The 22,178-nt window shown below is 38.5% G+C and overlaps 1 protein-coding gene across 1 annotated transcript in view; it reads right to left on the reverse strand.

Annotated features, from left to right (window-relative positions):
• LOC122798074 (collagen alpha-6(VI) chain-like) overlaps positions 1 to 22,178 on the reverse strand; it is a 1,097,601-nt gene that overhangs the window by 886,802 nt on the left and 188,621 nt on the right. The window contains exons 4-6 of the mRNA XM_044066731.1: positions 16,164 to 16,778; positions 3,736 to 3,834; positions 1,683 to 2,279 (exon numbers count right to left, since the gene is read on the reverse strand). Coding sequence (XP_043922666.1) covers positions 1,683 to 2,279; positions 3,736 to 3,834; positions 16,164 to 16,778 — 1,311 coding nt within the window. The remainder of the gene's footprint in view (positions 1 to 1,682; positions 2,280 to 3,735; positions 3,835 to 16,163; positions 16,779 to 22,178) is intronic.

The raw sequence follows: 22,178 nt of genomic DNA on the forward strand, positions 1-22,178 counted from the left end.
GTTATCATCATTCTGAATGCTTACACTTCAATAGAAACTGGAAATAATTTGTACCTAGCATTATTTTTACTAAAATTTGCATAACCTATGAAACTGTTTCATAACTTATGAAATGTCTGCTGATTTAGCACAGTGATTTATGTGTATGAGCTCTTCACAGGCTTTTTCTGCTAGCCATGAGTATGGTTTCATTTTCCTATACTGAATTTTAAGAAGGTTCTGGGTTGCCCCTAAAAACAGGCAGTTCTGTGTCCACTGGGTTTACCAGGCTAAAAATGAAAAAAAAAATAGTTTTATGTTCCCAGAAATTTCAGTCTAAGCCAAGTAAATGCATTTCAGTTCATTAGTTTTTGTAATTTAGCAAACTGTCAAATGATATAATTCCTCAGCAACTTCAAATAGGAAAAAAAGGGCAATGCAACTTTGAATTTTTACAGCCTCATTGTGTCATGCAACATTACTTATAGTGCAATTTTATTTTAAGAGGGCAAACAGTATTTAATATTGTAACAGCATTTCCCATTATAAAGCTGTATTGTTAGACCTATGTTTTTGTATTTTTTTAAATTATTAATGTTGTTATAAAGATTAGAAAGGAGTAATCTCAAAATCTGATTTGAATCCAATCAACTGCTATGAATTTATTATGAGCATGTGTGTGTGTGTGTGTGTGTGTGTGTGTGTGCTCCCACAGACACACACACACACACACACACACACACACACACACACACACACACACACACACACACACACACACATTCATGCATGTGCACCCCCCACACACCCTTGATTGGAATTGTAGTTACACTCATCCATTCACCCACATGTATGCACTGACAGACACACACTCACGTCCACACACAACTCATACACACTGCCATACTCCTACAGACATGCACATACATTGTCACACCAATTCACGCACACACACACACACACACACACACACACACACACACACACACACACACACACACACACACACAAGCCATCCACCTCTACATCTCTACTGCATTTCACTGACCTTACATGCAACATTGCTTCATGCATTGACTTGAGTTGGGAACACCATCTTTTGATCAAGTTAAATTTTCTGGTAAGTTGTGGTAATTTACACAGTCCAGCAATTCTGCAGAGTAAATCAGTAGCCACAGGCATTTCTAGAGCACATGGCTAACTACACTAACTAGTCCCGCAGATTGCCTCATTGGAAAGTACTACAGCTTCTGGCCCACCCTTTGTGATGATGCTTCTGCTTGTGGAAAATCATTGTAGTAAGGTGGTCACTGAATTGGAAAGGTTGCCACAAGGGGTTCGTTGCTTGTAGTTATGTTTACTACCCAAGGTAACCCTTTCAGAATCACAGAGCATTACTTCAACAGCTGCATAGATCAGAAAAACAGCAAACATTTCAAACAAACCTTTCATTTGACAGAAGAGATACAACAGACTGAGTGCATACAGAAGGTGTATTACCACTTAGGATTAGTTAAGGTTTTTGCAAATGACAATTAAAATAGTTTGTATAAGATGGAGCAACACACATGATGTGTTTAATTACTGTACTTGTATTGTTTATGTGAAATATTTATAAATGCCATAAAAATAATTCAGGAAAATTAAAATTAAATTATATTGTTCAGCTCTAAATGTAGACTCTGGATTTGTAGAAGTTTTACCTGAAGGAGGTTCATCAATGACTGCATATGGATCTTCGGACAACTGTTGAATTTTGTCAGCAAAATTCTTAGAAAAATTGTCAAGATCACTTGGGGATTTCAGTGAATAAATCAGTCCTGGGCTTCCTATGGCTTCCAAAGAGTGTATTTCAGATTGCTGTAGTCCAACAGCCATTATTGTTACCCCATGCTCTTTGAGGGACAAGGCAGCTTTTGTTGATTTATCCCCTTCTGTTTCTGAAGTAAAAAGGACCAGAATTTGAGCGTATCCTTCTTTGTACCGACTTCCAGCAGTGGTTTTGAAATAAGTATTCTTTAGAGTCTGCAGAGCAGTGTCAGTATTTATGGTTCCACCTTTAAAGAAAAGCTGACTTTTTATTCTGCTTATGGCTTTCTCTCTTGAACTAATATCCATGAGATGAAAATGTGGCAGAAGTGTATCGCTGTACTGAGCTAAGCCAATGTGATACTGATCCAGACCAACATTAAGTCTTTCAACTTCTCCAATAATGAAGTTCTTTACTTTCCCAAAGACATCTTTCATTGCATCAGAACTATCCACAAGGAAAACAAGATCTCCAAATCTAGAAACAGGTTCTGAAAAAAATGGAAGTTAAGAAAATTATTGTTGTGCAATTTTACCACTGTATGTGCCTATAAAATACACTATAAGTTCACATATTGCAACCACCAGATACTGATTAGAATTGCAGCACAGATATCATGAGGTTGTCTAAACTCAGATGCAGCTTAGCAGTAGTTCTGCAAGTGCATCTAAACTGTTCTTCATAAATGATATTCCATGCACATAAGAGAGGACTCATCTTTACCAAAAAAATAGTGTTTGAAAATGACTGATTTTTGTAGCAGCATAGTTCTGCCACCATTTGTATTTCAACCAGTCATTTTTTTGTGTCGGTGTGAGAGATATTTTCTATTAATTAGTCTTATGTTAATAGAAAATTCTGTTCTCTCACACATATGCTCCTCAATTCTTAAATGTAGTGTTCTTTAATCAATGTTATTTGATTCTCAGACTGCAATTTCCTTAGAAATGTTGAGGTGATTAGCTAATGACCAAGGCATGTAATTAATTTTCAGTTTACACGCCATGAAAAGATGTGACAGTCTGAAAATGAGAAAAAATGTAATAGTGTATTTATGCTAGATGATGTTTTAAGATTCTCCAGTAATTAGGTTATCATATTATTAACATCTGGAAAAATCTAATGAAAGTGTGAGTTGAAAAACATTTTAAATTTCCCGTAGTAGGTCATGTGTCTGCTTTATAAGTACCTCCCACTTTCAAAAATCAATTGGTAATTTATTTTTCTAGCTTCTATTAGAACATCTGAGAGAAATTCGTCTTCTCTATAGCTCCTTTCTAAAAAGATATCTTTCAATACTTGAAAATCATTTTTAAAATTTTGCTGTAATGATGTCAGTCTGAACAACTTTAGAATCTTGCATTTTATAATATTCATTTTACAATATTTCATGTGATTGGGTTGGCACAGTTGCGCAGAGGATAGCATTGTCATCTCACAGTAATAGGTTCTCCAGTTCAATTCTTGGCTGGGATGCCTTATATGTGGGATCTGCATATCCTCCCTCTGTTCATGTGGGTTTCCTCCAGGTATTCCAGTTTACTCCCACATTCTAAAGACATGCAGTATGTGGAATGCAAATTCTAAATTGACCATAGATGTGAGTGTGCATCTGAGTGTGTGATACAGAAGAAGTTAGCCGTGACAGAGCTAGCTATCTGGTGGTGTGATCATTGGCTCTAGATAATTGTCACTGTTAAAGTGACACAAAAGGGGTTAAAGATGGATGTGATTGTAGTCAAATCCAAAATAATTATAGATTTCATGCTTCTAAAACATTTGGTAGAATTACCAGGAAGTTTCTGCTACACTACTAGGCCACTGGCTGATGAATTTCATTAAATAAGATCTAAAGGGCAGATTTAGCAAACTGCAATGGTTGCACAAAGAGGTGATTCACATAAACCCTCCCTTGAATCATTCAAAAAGACTGCATATACTCTCACCTTTAGGATAGTCTCCTGATGGTACTGCTGTTTTATCTTCTGTAGTGATTATCTCAGTAGTGATTTGGAGGGTAGTTATTTCAGGTTCACTCGAGGTTTCTGTGAGAAATGGAATAACAAGTCATTATTTATTTATTTATTTATTTATTTATTTTTGTGGTCCCCTTCCCGATCGGTGAGCCTTCCCCTGGCTGCCTTATTAACCCAGTTATTTCCCTAGGAGGCAGATACAGTAACACCATAGTACATCTGTTTCCCTTCAAGGCAAGGGTCACACAAGGGGAATGATGCTGTTATCTATGCAGAGAACCAAAATGTTCTCTTTACAGTCCTATTTTTCTACTGTATGCATGCTTGTACATATCCAAGGGAGGGCACATGATCAGTCAGTGAGAGGACTGTTGTACACTTCGGTATAAGACATAACTCTTAAAAAACCTGCCCCTCTTGCAACAAATGTCTTTTTTATGTTCTAGCTGCACCAGAGATTCTAACATGGTGTGACCATCCAAGACATGCATCCACCCGAGACAGCAGTACAGGTACCAATTTGTCATTCCTCTTCTATCTTCTTCCATTCAGCACCTCTGGTGCAAATTCTACACAGGTCACCTGGGTCATAGTCAGGTCCTTATTTATCTATGCCATTGAGATAGTGAGTAAGTGATTATTTGGCCTTTAGAATTATAATTTTCAGCAAAACAACCAATATAAAAAAGTTTTCAGCCTTATTGAATAGGTTATTTTTCTTATATCCCTTCTATTGGTGGCAGTTGCTACATGTGAAGAACATGAAATGAGTTGTTGATGTGTCTTTCGCCTTTTCCCGGTTAGGGGTCGCCACAGCGGAACTCTGGTTCGCTAATGATTGGCAGTAGATTTTTACTTGCTGACTTGCTGGGCCTGGCGCACAACCTTCAATGAAGGAACGCCCATTCATGCATGTCGCCACTCAGAAGATGCGCTAACTGAGAATCGAACGGGACAACATCTTACTGTGAGGCGACAATGCCACCGCAGCACCACCACCGCAGTACAAGAACATGAAATGAGTAATGTAGTTTATTTTTAGCATGATCATAGCATTTACTGGTCACATGACCAATTTCAGGAGAAGAGATATTAGTCATTATGATATAGACTACCTGGCTGTACCATTCATGATACCTTGTAAAACCTAGTAACAATTACAAAAAGTTAAAACGACTAGTAAGCTTTTACATCCTGAATGTGTGCCAGACTTTTCCTGGCCTGTGACTATTAGAAACACCTTCAGGTTGAGTTGGAAATCTGACCTAGAGATAGAGATATGCATTTGATTAATGGTAATTTGTGCATCTCATGACAGGGGACATTTTGCAATAGATATCTGTACACTGCATGAACAAAAAGATAGTCCCCTTGAGTTCAAGGATCAGGACATGTGACATAACCAGAAACACTGTATCACAACTATTGTGACTGTCTCTGTGGCACAAAGTGATGCAGCCCTGAATGTGACCAAGGCAACCAGGGTTCCAGTAACAGCCCCAGCACTGGAGGAGCAGGTAGAAAGGGGGAGGAGTGAAGAAGCATGGCTCACTCACCTTTCCTGGAGGGTGTGGAGGGTTGCTCCCACCTGGAAAGCATAGTAAGAAAGAATATCCCCAGGGAAACTATCTCTTGTTCTGAGGGAGGGTGAGGCTACTTGAAGGAAATATAGAACTTACACAAGAAAATAATAAAAAAACCACGCCAGTGGTACAAATGAGCCTTGGTTTATTAAACCTTTTAAAATTGACTAAGCGCTTTCACCCTTCAACAACCGGGCTTCATCAGTGTCAATGTTAAAAACAAACCTCTTCCTTTTATATTAATTACAAACACATGATTTCTAATGTCATCCAACCAATTTCAAAACAATTTAAAATGTACCTATTAAAAATAAACCCTCAACAAATTTGTATCGAATTATTTCAAATAATAATTATAAATATTTAAGTTAAATAACTTACTGAAATCCAGTTTTGCAGTATTATTTAGTTTTTGTTTTTTCTTTTTACATGCATTATATTTTCATTGCTCTCTGTTTTAAAAGTGGAACAATGGAAATACCTTCATTTAAACCTGGCTTATGCTTAGCATTTAATCTAAGCTGCCATATGCTCTCTCTCAACTCCACTACCACCTTAATGTTCCTACCTCATCACTTTGCTCTATCTTATCAATAATAAAAAATATATATATTTTTATAATTACTACATTCCTTATTATGAGAGTACAATGCAATATATAACTTTTGATTTTTAATATCCCTCATATGTATTTGTATTCTCTCTGTAAGTTTCCGTGTGGTTTTGCCTACATAAAATGCTGGTTATGCTGTACAAGTAGCAACATATACCACATTTTTTGTGTTGCAATTACAGTGCCCTGGGTATTGCAAAATCCTCTGATAACCTTCCATGAAGAGATATGGTCCATCATGAATAAATCTACATGAAGTGCAAGCACCACATTTGTACATTTTAGATTTGTAATTAGCCTGCATCAACTTTCCGCCTTTTTCTAACAAAACTTTCATATTCTTTCCTCTACTATATGCTATTTTTGGTTTCTCTCCTAGTAGTTTCTTTATTTCTTCATCAAAACTTATTTCCCAGATTTTATGTAACATAGAAACTAACTAAGGACCATCATTGTTATACTGTAACACCATAACATCAAAACCAAGCATGTCTTTTCATTCGTCCTGTACTATTGTCATTTCATTTTGGGGTAAATGAAGTCATCCGCTTTTTAAAAATTTCTCTTCTGACCTTAAGCAACATGGTCAGTGGGTAACCCCTATTCTTAAACATACCAATCAGTATAACAACGAAAATGGCGGAAAGGTGATGCAGGCTAATTACAAGTCTAAAATGTTCAAATGTGGTGCTTGCACTTCGTGTAGATTTATTGATGACGGACCATATCTCTCTGTGGAAGGATATCAGAGGATTTTGCAATGCCCAGGGTGCTGTAACTGCAACACAAAAAATGTGGTATATGTTGCTACATGTACAGCATGACCATCATTTTATGTAGGCAAAACCACATGGAGAATTAGAGACAGAATACGAATACATAGGGATATTAAAAATAAAAAGTTATATAGCACATTGTACTCTCATAGTGAGGAATGTAGTAAGTATAAAAAAAAAATATTTTTTTATTATTGATAAGATAGAACAAAGTGATACGGGTGGGAACATTAAGGTGGAAGTGGAGTTGAGAGAGAGCATATGGCATCTTAGATTAAATGCTAAGCATAAGCCAGGTTTAAATGAAGGTATTTCCATTGCTCCACTTTTAAAACAGAGAGCAATGAAAATATAATGCGTGTAAAAAGAAAAAACAAAAACTAAATAATACTGCAAAGCTGGATTTCAGTAAGTTATTTAACTTAAATATTTATAATTATTGTTTGAAATAATTGGATATAAATTTGTTGTGAGTTTATTATTAATAGGTAAATTTTAAATTGTTTTGAAATTGGTTGGATGACATTAGAAATCATGTGTTTGTAATTAATATAAAAGGAAGTGATTTGTTTTTAACATTGACACTGATGAAGCCCGGTTGTTGAAGGGTGAAAGCGCTTAATCAATTTTTAAAGATTTAATAAACCAAGGCTCGTTTGTACCACTGACTTTTTATTATTTTCTTGTGTAAGTTCTAAGTTTACATCATTGGTGACTTTCTAAGTTACTTAAAGGAAATATCCCTTGGAGAAGTGAGGAAATTCTTGTGTGTCAGCCCATTGCATGACTCCTCCCTAGCATATCATCAAGTATATGAGGGAATAAGGCTTTACATAAAAAATCTCAAACAACTTTGATAGCTGCCTGAATGATGGCCCTTTCTAGTAGACCCTTAGCCCTCTGATAGAGAATGAATGGCCAACTTACAAGAAAGGGGCTGATTATGGACAAATAGCATACGGAAAATTTTATAAAAATCACTATATCACAATTATTAAAATGATTAAGCAATAAATAATATGGCACATCCAAGTGAAATTAAATGAGACATTTGTTTGTGCATGTATCAATGGACTATACTGATTCTTGAAGCACGTATTTATTTATTTACTTACTTATTTCAATTTGTTTCAAGGGCAGAACATGATCTCATGGCCCATATTCAGGTTCTGCCTGGGGACATATCAAAACAACCAAGACATAATAAACAGAAATGGATCACTAATTACAGTAATAGATAACCAATGTGATTATATAAAATATAAATACAAACTATAAAGTACAAAACATTAACCTTGTCTAATAAAGTAAAATTAGCAAATCAGTAAAGAGCATTCAGAAAAGAGGTTAGTTTCAGAAATGTCCTCACTCCTAAAGAGAGAAAAAGTTAAGAGCAGAATAAATAGTGCTGAATTTACAGTATATACAGCGTAGCAGAATAAATAGTGCTGAATTTACAGTATATACAGCGTAGCAGAATAAATAGTGCTGAATGCACAGTATGTACAGTGTAGCAGAATAAATAGTGCTGAATGCACAGTATATACAGTGTAGCAGAATAAATAGTGCTGAATTTACAGTATATACAGCGTAGCAGAATAAATAGTGCTGAATGCACAGTATGTACAGTGTAGCAGAATAAATAGTGCTGAATGCACAGTATGTACAGTGTAGCAGAATAAATAGTGCTGAATGCACAGTATGTACAGTGTAGCAGAATAAATAGTGCTGAATGCACAGTATATACAGCGTAGCAGAATAAATAGTGCTGAATGCACAGTATATACAGTCTAGCAAAATAAATAGTGCTGAATGCACAGTATGTACAGTGTAGCAGAATAAATAGTGCTGAATGCACAGTATATACAGTGTAACAGAATAAATAGTGCTGAATGCACAGTATATACAGTGTTTTTGCTGTCTTTCGGCTTTTCCCGGTTAGGGGTTGCCACAGCGGAATTCCGGTCCGCTAATGATTGGCAGTAGATTTTCATGAACGCCGACTAGCCAGCTCAATGTCCAACCTTCAACGAAGGCATGTCCATTTACGCATGTCTTTCGAATGGCCATCCAACCGCGGGGAGGACATGCAGACTCCACACAGAAGGCACTCCCTGCACTCCAGCCAAGAATCGAATGGGAGAACCTCTTGCTGTGAGGCAACAACGCTACCGCTGCATGACAGTATATACAGGGTAACAGAATAAATAGTGCTGAATGCACAGTATATATAGTGTAGCAGAATAAATAGTGCTGTATGCACAGCATGTACAGTGTAGCAGAATTAATAGTGTTGAATGCACAGTATATACAGTGTATCTGGCTCTAGGAAAGAGTAGGGTCGTTGTCACAAATGGTGAGTCAGCAGTGGTTTGCAGAAGTGTTTTGGGAGTGGGATGCTACATCCTATAAATTGATGCTCCTCAGTGTGAAGCATTTGCAATTTGCATGTTTGAATGGGAATTGCTTCAGTTCATGCCTAAATGATTCAGCTGAAAATATTTTTTGTGGTAATTAGAAAAGAATTCCCAGATCTGCAGACCTAGTATGGAAACGCTGTGGTCTGTGCACTGCAGCAGAATTCTTAGTGACTGCAGTGATGCTATATTGAGAAGGAAGGATCTGAGGTAATAGTGTAAAGTGTGTAGGTACAGAGAGGAACACACAGCATCAGTATCATAGCAAAGGTAGAGCTGGGTACAAAACATTGCAGCATTGGCAAAGAGGTGGATTTGGGTCCACAGCTACAGCTTATGATACAGACAACACAGAGTAAAATGATGTGTGCATTATGACAGCCAGGCTTTGCAGGCAAGACATTTACTGGCTCTGCCATACTCAGGCATCACCACACCAACATAAGTTAAGGACATGGCAAGGCACAGTCATCAGAGTGCAATGACAGGCAACAGCAATAATATCAGATGTTGTAGGGTCATGGCAGTTGTATATCACAGACATGCACTTTATGAGGCTGTGACAAGTCAAGGATCAGATCCTCCAATGGTTGGGTTAAGCTTCCACAATGTGAGCACTTACAATGTCAAATGTGTTAGCTTGCAGTGCTGGGACTTCATGTATTTCAGTGCTGGGAATGTGCAGAAGTACAGGACCATGAACATCCATCCTGATTGGCTGGCCACATTTTGATCCTGATGAGGATCACTTCACAAACTGGTCATTACCTATGATTGGGAGTGAAAGGATATGTATCTGCAGGTGACAAGGATGGGGCAGAACTATCCGAATCTCAACATGTAGCCTGATGATGTGCCTGAGATACTGAGACAGAGGAGCACCATTGTCAATGACATGAATGATGCACATGACTGAGTTTGCAAGCTATGTGCTCAGAGAACTCAATGATACCATCTCTCCAGCTGTCAGTGAAGTCTGGCATGGGACAGTCTTTGCTGAACTCCCTACATATGAAATATCCAACAGCATCAGAACGCATGACATTTAGTGGCAGACTAGATGACAGCTTCAATGTGTCTCATAAAAGAAGCTATAGAGGCAATATACTTCACATTAATGGGCAGTTAGTGAAAGTTATCCTGTAAACCACCTCTCACCATCATAATCTCCATAATGTTGTGGGTTGCACTCATCTGCACCTGGATCACTGATCTGTACATCTGCTGGTTAAGATCAAGTGCCACAGCTATACCAGGGATGGTCCTGGTTTCATGGTAAAATGAACAGCTCCCCTACATAGAAAATGAGAACCCCTCAGATGGGCATTTTCATCTCAGAAGAGTTACAGATATCAGATGCTCTGTGTGCACTGGGAGCCCATGAGAGATTTTCATGCAGAACATGATCATCAACGTCTGATCAGCATGTGTGCTTGGCCTGTCTATAGGAGCCTTGTCATGGTGGACATGGGTTACCCCCTCCACTGCTGTGTTGCAGACAGTACCATTGTATCATCAGACCATGCCACTTGCATGTTGGCATCATAGTCAGCCATTGGTACCCTAATGAGGTCAGCTATATCATGACTTGTTTTACTGTGATAAAGTCTGCAAGCAGGAATACATGATTCACTGAATGCTCTCATGAATATGTCCACATAGCACCATTCAGCATGCCAAGTACTACACATTAAAATATAGCTACATCATCCATTGACAGACATACTCTGCTGTGCAGGTTGTTGCAGTTGTAGAGCTGAGGTACCTGAAAGGACAAATTTGCAGGTGGGCTCTGATCAATCCTTCCCTTCAAACATGCAGTGGAATGTGCTATGCTGAACTATAAAGGACATTACCAATTTGGTATTTTCACAACTGTCAGATGAGTGGCTGTTGCCAGTCCAGCTCCCACATCTAAGCCAACTCCAGGTATTAGTGACTATTCCCCCTGTCCAGCGTGGAGGATCAAATGCTCCTCAGCCAAACTGTTGGTGGTCTATCCACCATAGCAGACTTACTTTTTGCAATATCTCATGCCTTATCCTTTTCAGGGAACATTATAGCAAAACTGTTGTACAGACCTATTATGGCCATGTATAGCATTCATATCCTCCACCAATCAATGATAAATCTGGTCCCAGTAATGTATGCCTGCAGTACTTTTGCCCAGAAGGTGCAAACCATGTATGCAGAGGATCTGTAGTAACACTTCATTCTCCAGGATAGCAAACGTTTTCAGGCATTGCCTTCTTTGGATGGCCTTAACAGTATATGGGAAAAACCTGTCAGTCAATGAATTTATATGATATGGTGTTGGATGTAACAGCATAACTAGAGCAGGGCAAATGAGGCAAATCCCCTGGGTTCAAAGTGTTGGGGACATGGTTAGCTGATTATAATCACTTTTTGATGCATACAAGCTTTTAAAAGCTGGATTTGCATTTGCGGTCAAACCTGAGTACTAACACTCCCTTAGCAGTTTAAACTATGGCAACAGCCTGATACCTATAGCAAGCAATTTGCTACAGTTTAAAATATTTTTTTTAAGGAAAGCTAGAGTATTGTAGTGCTCCATGAGTGTGTGGTCTAAACTGTGTGTCTGTAGTTTTCTACAGTTTAAAAGTAACATGAAAAATCTTTTTTTTTAATGAAATCTGTGTTCTATGATGTTCCATGCAGGGTATAAACTGTAGCAGGCAGTTTGCCAGTTTGCTACAGATTTAAAGAAGAAAGATATATACATACATTTTTTTACTATGTTAGTAAGGAGGGTCGGGGACAGGGTGCAAAATCTGGACCTGATTGGCTCCTGTATTCCAGGACTCCCAGCTACCAGATCTTGGATTTTGTTTTCTCTTCCACTAAAGGGCAGGAGGGAGGGAGAGTGCATGTGTGCCACTAGAAGGATTGGAGTATTTTTTTTTCTTCCATTTAAGAACGTGTGAGAGGATGTAGATTGGAAACTGTGTGCAGGAAGCCTAATGGCATTCTGCAGTTTTGCCGAAGTCAGTTTTTGTTTGTTTTATTGATTTTGCTATTCACTTAAAGAGCTGAGCAGTAGGACCCTAATTTCTAGGACCAGCACAGGATGCTGGTTGGATAGATGCCTATATCTATCATCTTGGCACCCCTTCATTCACCTGATTATCGGTTATGGTTAGTGTTATGAAGAGGCTGCCCCCCCCATTTATGTATTGGAGTGACCTGCACCTCCTCCCATTTAGTCACCTATTTATCAGCTACATAGACTCCCTCCCAATCACATACTATAGCCACGGCTCAGCATACAGCCCTAAACCTCTACCCCCCCATAGAATGTCCCCATAAATTTTGCTTTATGCAAAACTGTTATAAATGTTTGTTCCCCCACAGCCACAGGCTATGCCAATGTCTTGAGTTCCCAGTTACACATACATCACAACATCTGTGATCGACATTCACTACAGGGTATGTCATTTTTACTGAAGTACTTTAAAAGGCTGTAATTCTTCTTGTCCCAAATCCACAGTTGTAAGGTAATGAGATGTCTTGCAAAACAGAGTGCTATAGCACACTGAGCTACACATATGTGTTGGTGGTGGCTGAGCACATTGTGGTGACCACAAAACATGTGACCAGCATGTTCATGCATGTGGCATGCGTACATCTGTAGTACTGTACTCCTGCCTTGGGAATGTGAAGTACCTTCTGGTATGGCTTGAGGTGTTGTATGTCCAGCAGACCCCATCCATTGGACCAGTAGGGAGCAACCAACCATACATTCAGACACTCAGGGATGTCATACATAGGTCAGCCTGACATCTAACCATGTCAGAACCCTACCTCTTCCCCATCTTGGTGTTTTCACTCCCTTGTGTGCCATTCCCCAATCCTTGCTCACTGTCCAACTCTCTCTATCAACACTTGTCCATGATCTGTATGTCTGTGAGCATACCATCCCATCTGAGTTAATGTTCTAAGTTGTCTGTCTATCCCTCCTGCCTACTTTCTCCTTATATCTCATTGACAGGCATCTCTAAGTATCTCCTCACCTACCCTTATTTTCTATACATCACAAAAGGGTCTTTTCCCCCTGAAAAAAAAAATTTGCCTCACTTTTAATGCCTTACTGTTACCGTTGTGTATTTCCCACTGCTTACTGCTTTGTCTTTTCCTATCTACTCCCATTTCTTCCCCATTTTAAATAATGATCTGAGTTGGCACTTTGCTGTGTACACCCACAGTCAGTGGCCATTTTGCTGTTAGACAGCTATGTGACACTGTATTGTTCTCATGAATGCACATTGTCTCAGCCACATTGCGCTGCCTTTGTTGTGATGTATATTGATTCAGTCATGCATCCTGTGGTAGTGCTGCTCCATCCACAGAGCAGCCTAATGCTTCTTCTCCAGTTAGCTCAATGGCTCCCCTTAATGATGTGCATCCCTGCTTCAGCTGCTAGTGCTGTTTAATGCTTAATGCATATCTGATTAGGTGCACAGCTCTACAATCAATCACCTCCTTAAAAATTAGGGCTGCACAGGTATGCACAGTCTGTCTGTGAATCTGAGATGTTTTCTTTCTAAAATGATGATAAAAATGTAAAGATATATTTTTAGATTCTTTTTTTGGCTTTTTCCCAGTTAGGGGTCGCCACAGTGGCTCACCTGTCTGCTCATGATTGGCAGTGGAGTTTTACAGTGTCAAGTTGCCAGCCTGGTGCCCAACCTTCCACAGAAGGCACACACATGCACACACTCACACCTAGGGCCAATTTAGAGTGTCCAATCATATCTTTAGGATGTGGGAGGAAACCCATGTGACCACAGGGAGGACATGCAGACTCTGCACAGAAGGCACCCCAGCCGAGAATTGAACCAGATAACCTCTTGCTGTAAGGCAGCAATGCTAACCACTGCACCACCGTGACCACCCTAAAGGTACATTTTTAGATTAAATATCAGAATTCAAATTACCAATCACTTTATACATATACTGCTACACTAATGTATCTGTGAGCACAGTGTGTTGATGTTGGGGTTTCAAGTGCCAAAGGTATGGGGTTCAAATCCCTTCTCACCACCCCTTTGTATTAGTTTTTTTTTTTTTTGTTACTGATATGTTTTTTAACATGATTGTTCTGGTGTCTAATTATGGCACTGAGACTTAACATCATCATCTGTGAGAACTGAGAAGGTATAGTGTTGGAATGACTGTCTGGGCACTCTACTTATCCCTGGTGTCTATTGGTTCCCTGCACCATGTTTTCTTTTTTTTTAAATACATGTCTTTATAGCATATCATATATTGCATTCCTGGTATTACTCCCCCACCCTGACCCTCATCCTCTGTGTTATCCCTGATGTCTAGTGGTTATCCCATCACTGTTAAGTTTATGTGGCATTAAAGCATGAGATGTAAACAAGTTATCCCTTGTGTCTAGTGTCCCCCTTACCCACACTATATTTAAGTGCTTTTCATGCATGTTATGCAGAGTAATCCCTGGGGTCTAGTGTTTCCGCTGACCCTGTGTGCAATTAAGGCATGTAGCTTAAGACTTGAATTCCTGTGCTGTACTCAGATGTCACTTATGGTCCCCCTGTCCTCTGATCCCCATTCAGTTTAAGTGCTGTGCAGGCATGAGCTTAAAGAGATAACACTTGTGGGTAGTGGATCCTCCCACCTAACTGTTGCATGCTCTGCTTGTTAGCCTAGGGGTGTGTGAAAATATGGCAGCCAGCCCAACCCCCCACACACAAATACACACACAAAACAGCCCCTCTTTACCTAATCACACTCGCAGACACACTCATCCATTCACCCACACACACACCACATACCCACACACCCACACACCACAAACATACGTACGCATGTGCACACACACACACACACACACACACACACACACACACACACACACACACACACACACACACACACACACACACACACACACACACACACACACACTGGCATACTCTCATGTATACACCCCCCTAACACTACTTTACCACTAAACTCCCCAACACTTATCTCTTCCATGATGGACAAACACAACTAACTACTGGAGGAAGCCAGCTGCAGCAGTCCTAATCTATGCAGCCAAGCAATTCCATACTCTACGGATGCCTTATGGCAGGCAGTATAAGGGGAGAGCACATGGCTGATTAGCATATGCCTCTCCTCAGGACTGCCTCATTAGCATATTGTGTGCAGACAGCCCACTGTAATGCTGTATATCTTTGTGCAAAAGCACTGAGGTAGCGTTGTCTTTGAATTCCAAAAGGTCTGGTTAACCTTTATGGCTTTGGCTTATAGTGTGTATGGAAATAAAGTGAAGTTTTAGACTGCACAGTTATTATTTTAATTGATTTACAAATGTTGTGCTTATGCTGAATACAGTGTGGAAGTTGTTACACACTAGGAGAATGCAATCTAGTGTGTGAGCTGTAAGTATAGCATCTGTACAACAAGTTAAATGGAGTAAATTACTCCATTACATATCATCTTATTTCAAGACTCTCATAAACATGCCACTTTAAGTTTTACCACAAACAGAAAGAAGACTTGATCCATACATTTCATTATGCAAAACAGGATGATATCATATGATATAAGTAATAGTTTTATTGATCTGAACATAAAACTGAAATCACACCCTAGGTGCTCCTGGGAACTCCATGTTCAGTTGAAAGAACACTGTTAAAGCTGAAAATAAAAAAATAAATCTTTGACTCACCAATTCAGATAAAATTTAATAAATAATAATTGTCCTAGCGAGGATACACATGCTGTCCAAAAGTTTGTCATGACACTGTTTTATAACATATTTGCTTGGATAAATTGCTTATTTAATTTTGTGTTGGTAAAGCTGAGGTTTATATTTTATTTCAATATTGTTTTAGTAAAACAGGAATTAGGATTAATTTCTTATAAAATGTAGTCATATCTGCAATCCTGAAGAAATGTTTTTATGCAGAATAAAATTTACAGATATCAGTATGAGGCATAAGAATAAAGGAATTACCAAATGGATACGTTTCTCCTTGTTCATAGTCGTGAATGGTTTTACAGATCTTCTGCTGGAAAACTGGCACAAGTGGTGCGAGAGCTACAAAAGAGTCAGCAATTGAGATGTGTTGATGGGATGGCGGTGATGCAATTGCTTTCAGATGTTCTTCTGTCGCACTCTTCAGTCCCACTGCGAAAACAGTGATACCTTTATCCCAAAGCTTACCAGAAGCATCGATGGTATCTTGTGATTTTCCACTTGTGATCACAAATGCAAGTTGTGGTACTCTTTCTGCTTGCCTACCACCAGTAGCCTGGATAAATATTTGTTTACTCAAGAAGTTGATGGCATCTCCTGTGTTTCTGCTCTTTTGAATTTTGTGGTAAGGAAGTGCTTTTAAATGCTGCAGGACTGCATCCTTATTATCATACTGGTTCAGGAGAAATTCAACAGCAGGTTCTTCACTGTACCGCACCAAGCCAATCCTCACTCTGTCTTTCCCAACTGGTAATGATTGCACCATATTGTGAAGAAATGCAGAGATGTGGCGGAAGTTGGATGAACCTATGCTGCTTAAATCTGATTCATCAAGTAGGAATACAATATCTGCTTTTGAGATAGGCAGGCAGGCTGGAAAAAATAGAAAAAGAAAATTAAAGGATGAGGTTCTGCTAATAAAGTGTGCTAGCTTAAACATAAGCAAATTAATTTACTGGCTGACTCACTCCCTAAATACTTGGTACACATCATTACCTTCCTCCATATAAACGGGCAAAGGAACCAAGGGATTGGGAGCAAATAATTAGAGAGGGAATGGTAATAGAATGGGAAGAGGCCAAGAATACATTTGGACTGCAGGCTAGAGACTGCCTTCCCTATCAAGGATTGATATCAGAGTATAGGCAAAGAGAAATGAATAGGGGGATCCAAAGTGAAAGACCAGAAATGGTAGAGTTTTAGTAGAATCAAGAACAGAAGCTGCAGTTAAAAAAGGAGTAATTAGTAGGGCATATACATTTTATGATAAATATAGGAATTAATAAGAGGAGGATAGAAAGGATTGGGAAGATAGACTAGATAAGCAATTCACAAAGAAACAATGGGAGGATATGTGTATGTCTGGCTCCCAAATATGCAATACACTCTATAAGATTGAGGATTTTTGCTTGGGAGTGTTTGCATGGGTATTTTTATACCTAAAGCAAACTGCAAATAATTTTTCCTCAGGTAGACTGCAAATGTTGGAGGTGTGATGGGGAAGAAAGAGATAATGAAGAACATATTTTTCAGAGTGTGTTGTTGGCAGACTTTAAGAATTCCAAGCAGACTACTCTGTCAGAAATACTGGATAAGCAAATTGGTTTAACTAAGTAAATGATTTTTTTATCTGTGATACACAATTGAAATTGCCTAGACATAGTAAGGCCTCACTTAGCTTAACTCTGTTGGCTGCCAAAAAAGCAATCACTAGAAAATGGAAATCAAAGTCTAAACCCACCATACTTGAAGTAGTGGATATCATACAAAGTCTAAACCCACCATACTTGAAGTAGTGGATATCATACAAAGTCTAAACCCACCATACTTGAAATAGTGGATATCATACAAAGTCTAAACCCACCATACTTGAAGTAGTGGATATCATACAAAGTCTAAACCCACCATACTTGAAGTAGTGGATATCATACAAAGTCTAAACCCACCATACTTGAAGTAGTGGATATCATACAAAGTCTAAACCCACCATACTTGAAGTAGTGGATATCATACAAAGTCTAAACCCACCATACTTGAAGTAGTGGATATCATACAAAGTCTAAACCCACCATACTTGAAGTAGTGGATATCATACAAAGTCTAAACCCACCATACTTGAAGTAGTGGATATCATACAAAGTCTAAACCCACCATACTTGAAGTAGTGGATATCATACAAAGTCTAAACCCACCATACTTGAAGTAGTGGATATCATACAAAGTCTAAACCCACCATACTTGAAGTAGTGGATATCATACAAAGTCTAAACCCACCATACTTGAAGTAGTGGATATCATACAAAGTCTAAACCCACCATACTTGAAGTAGTGGATATCATACAAAGTCTAAACCCACCATACTTGAAGTAGTGGATATCATACAAAGTCTAAACCCACCATACTTGAAGTAGTGGATATCATACAAAGTCTAAACCCACCATACTTGAAGTAGTGGATATCATACAAAGTCTAAACCCACCATACTTGAAGTAGTGGATATCATACAAAGTCTAAACCCACCATACTTGAAGTAGTGGATATCATACAAAGTCTAAACCCACCATACTTGAAGTAGTGGATATCATACAAAGTCTAAACCCACCATACTTGAAGTAGTGGATATCATACAAAGTCTAAACCCACCATACTTGAAGTAGTGGATATCATACAAAGTCTAAACCCACCATACTTGAAGAAGTGGATATCATACAAAGTCTAAACCCACCATACTTGAAGTAGTGGATATCATACAAAGTCTAAACCCACCATACTTGAAGTAGTGGATATCATACAAAGTCTAAACCCACCATACCTGAAGTAGTGGATATCATACAAAGTCTAAACCCACCATACTTGAAGTAGTGGATATCATACAAAGTCTAAACCCACCATACTTGAAGTAGTGGATATCATACAAAGTCTAAACCCACCATACTTGAAGTAGTGGATATCATACAAAGTCTAAACCCACCATACTTGAAGTAGTGGATATCATACAAAGTCTAAACCCACCATACTTGAAGTAGTGGATATCATACAAAGTCTAAACCCACCATACTTGAAGTAGTGGATATCATACAAAGTCTAAACCCACCATACTTGAAGAAGTGGATATCATACAAAGTCTAAACCCACCATACTTGAAGTAGTGGATATCATACAAAGTCTAAACCCACCATACCTGAAGTAATGGATATCATACAAAGTCTAAACCCACCATACCTGAAGACGTGGATATCATACAAAGTCTAAACCCACCATACCTGAAGTAGTGGATATCATACAAAGTCTAAACCCACCATACTTGAAGTAGTGGATATCATACAAAGTCTAAACCCACCATACTTGAAGAAGTGGATATCATACAAAGTCTAAACCCACCATACTTGAAGTAGTGGATATCATACAAAGTCTAAACCCACCATACTTGAAGTAGTGGATATCATACAAAGTCTAAACCCACCATACTTGAAGTAGTGGATATCATACAAAGTCTAAACCCACCATACTTGAAGTAGTGGATATCATACAAAGTCTAAACCCACCATACTTGAAGAAGTGGATATCATACAAAGTCTAAACCCACCATACTTGAAGTAGTGGATATCATACAAAGTCTAAACCCACCATACTTGAAGTAGTGGATATCATACAAAGTCTAAACCCACCATACTTGAAGAAGTGGATATCATAAAAAGTCTAAACCCACCATAGTTGAAGTAATGGATATCATACAAAGTCTAAACCCACCATACTTGAAGCAGTGGATATCATACAAAGTCTAAACCCACCATACTTGAAGCAGTGGATATCATACAAAGTCTAAACCCACCATACCTGAAGTAGTGGATATCATACAAAGTCTAAACCCACCATACCTGAAGTAGTGGATATCATACAAAGTCTAAACCCACCATACTTGAAGAAGTGGATATCATACAAGAGATAAAAGAACCGGAAATGACATCTTTAGAAAAGGGTGGAAACAAATTATATTGAAAAAAATAAAATTGTGGGAACAGTACATGCAGAGTAAAGTTTTGGCGGAGGAATGAGGTTTAAAGGAAGGCAGGAATTGAATGAGCTACGTAATGCTCAAAGGACAATGACTGTATAATAGATTATATGAGATGTGGAATGTTTGCAACTGAAAATATGTCAGTTTGGTTTGATTTTATATATATATATAAATGTATGATTGGCTATGTCATAAGTGATAATTCAATAAAGATGTTTCTTGTTTCAAAAAAAACATTCTTTATATATGTCTCTGTGTATCTGTAATTTAACTGATAATTCAATAAAGATGTTTCTTGTTTAAAAAAAAATCCTGTATATATGTCTCTTCGTATATCTGTAATCTGTATCAGTCTCTCAGTCTAGCAATAAATATGAATATATGTGGGTAAGGATTCACTTTGAATCATCGAATGTTCAGAACATCGAAGTTCTGATCATCGAGACCAGAACATCGATGTTCAGAACATCGAAGGTTCATGAACCACACAACCACAAAATAACTTACAAAAACTGTGTTATGCAAGGGGAGCTTCATCTCCCCTGCAACCCCCATGCAGGGGGCTGCACCCCCCCACCCCCATACTTTAATATTCCAACTCCGAGATCGCACTACAGTGGAGTAAGGGAAAGCTCCCATTTACCGCTATATGTGGTAGCACTAAACGGGAGATTTCCCATACCCTACCTGCAATGCCAAAACTCAGATGGCACAAACACACACACAACATGCAGGGCACCTTGCTGCCATGCATACACACCCTAAATTCTACACTTTCACTTACCTGGCACTTCCACTTTAAACCTTCAATGTTCTGAACATCGATGTTCTGGTCTTGATGATCAGAACATTGATGTTCTGAACATTCGATGATTTAAAGTGGAACTGTGGGTAGTTATATGTGGGAGTGAAATTTAAATGAATTCTGGAACATTGATACTGATTATGTGAAACTATTTTTTATGCAAGGGGAAGTGATGTCATCTAATTGATTAAAGAACTGCTGGGGTGGGTATTTAAACCTGTGTTTTATGTTTTATGGCATTCTGATGAAGTCTTGTTATTGACGAAAGAGCTAAATTAAAGTTATCTTTGGTGCAACGTGCTGTCTGTGGTCTGTCTGGATTATCCTCGTTCCATTTTCTTTTAGTTTAAGAAGTACAACAGAGTGAGGTATTAGAAGGGATAAGCAGGTTACGTGATTTAGTGCTTTAAAGGGGGGGATAAGAAGGGGGATGAAGTGTGTTAGAGAGCTATGTCCCAGATAATGAGCAGGGGCAAAGCCAGGAGAATGAGAAGAAGTCTTTTAGCAATGCTTTGAAATGATGAGGGTGTATGATAGCCCTGATTGATATAGGAATTTTATTCAATGTCCTAACTACACTACTGGAATAGACTGACTGCATTGTAATTAGAATTACACATACATTTACTAATTCAGTTGCATTCATATGAAAATAGAGGCAACTAGTATTGCATAAAAGATAATTATGAATTAGTAGATGTTGAACATGGAGCATTTGAAGAGGTGTATTACTGGGTTTGTCAGATAGATAACAGTTCATGTGATTAGTGCTTAGAAATTCAAAGAAATGAAGGCAAGGGTAGGAATAAGACAGACCAGAAAATATTAATATTGTAGTTAAGAGGAGGGAGATGCTTGTAAAACTATTCAGCTATTATTGAAGACTGGCTGTGGGGTATAAGAGTCTGAACGAACAGAAAATGTTTGAAGATATGGTAAGCTGAAGCTAACAGTGTCATTTATCCTACTGATGCACAGGAGCAGATCCAGTGATCTGACAGGTGAAGGTTTAGTTGTGTTTCAAATGAGTTTGCATTCTGAATGAATTTCAGTGGTAGTGGGATGTGGTTCTATAGTTTAGCTACACTATAAAATAGACAGTCACCTGCAGTATGATATGCTTTGGTTATAATGGTTAGTGATTTTTCTCTAGAGCATAAAATTCTACAGTACTTAGACAGTAGTGTTGTACTAAGTTGTTAGGGGCTGGACAATTTTCTACCTTATTGATAGGTTTGTGTATTTTAGTTAGCTGAGAAAGATCTGGGTGAGGTGGTAGTTCTGACCAGTTTAATTATCTCAGGGCTAGGCAGTGGTGTGTTCTCTTGTTACAGTTTACTGCAAATTTGTCTGTTTTATTATAACATTGCTCAAGTCTGGACAGTTGTGATAATGGAAGGATAATGAAGATCGGGGCATCATAGAGGAGAGATGGTGGTACTATACATAC

This window comes from Protopterus annectens, chromosome 3.part1 (genome assembly GCF_019279795.1).
Source record: "Protopterus annectens isolate FY-2018-M chromosome 3.part1, PAN1.0, whole genome shotgun sequence".
NCBI classification, from domain to species: Eukaryota; Metazoa; Chordata; order Ceratodontiformes; family Protopteridae; genus Protopterus; species Protopterus annectens.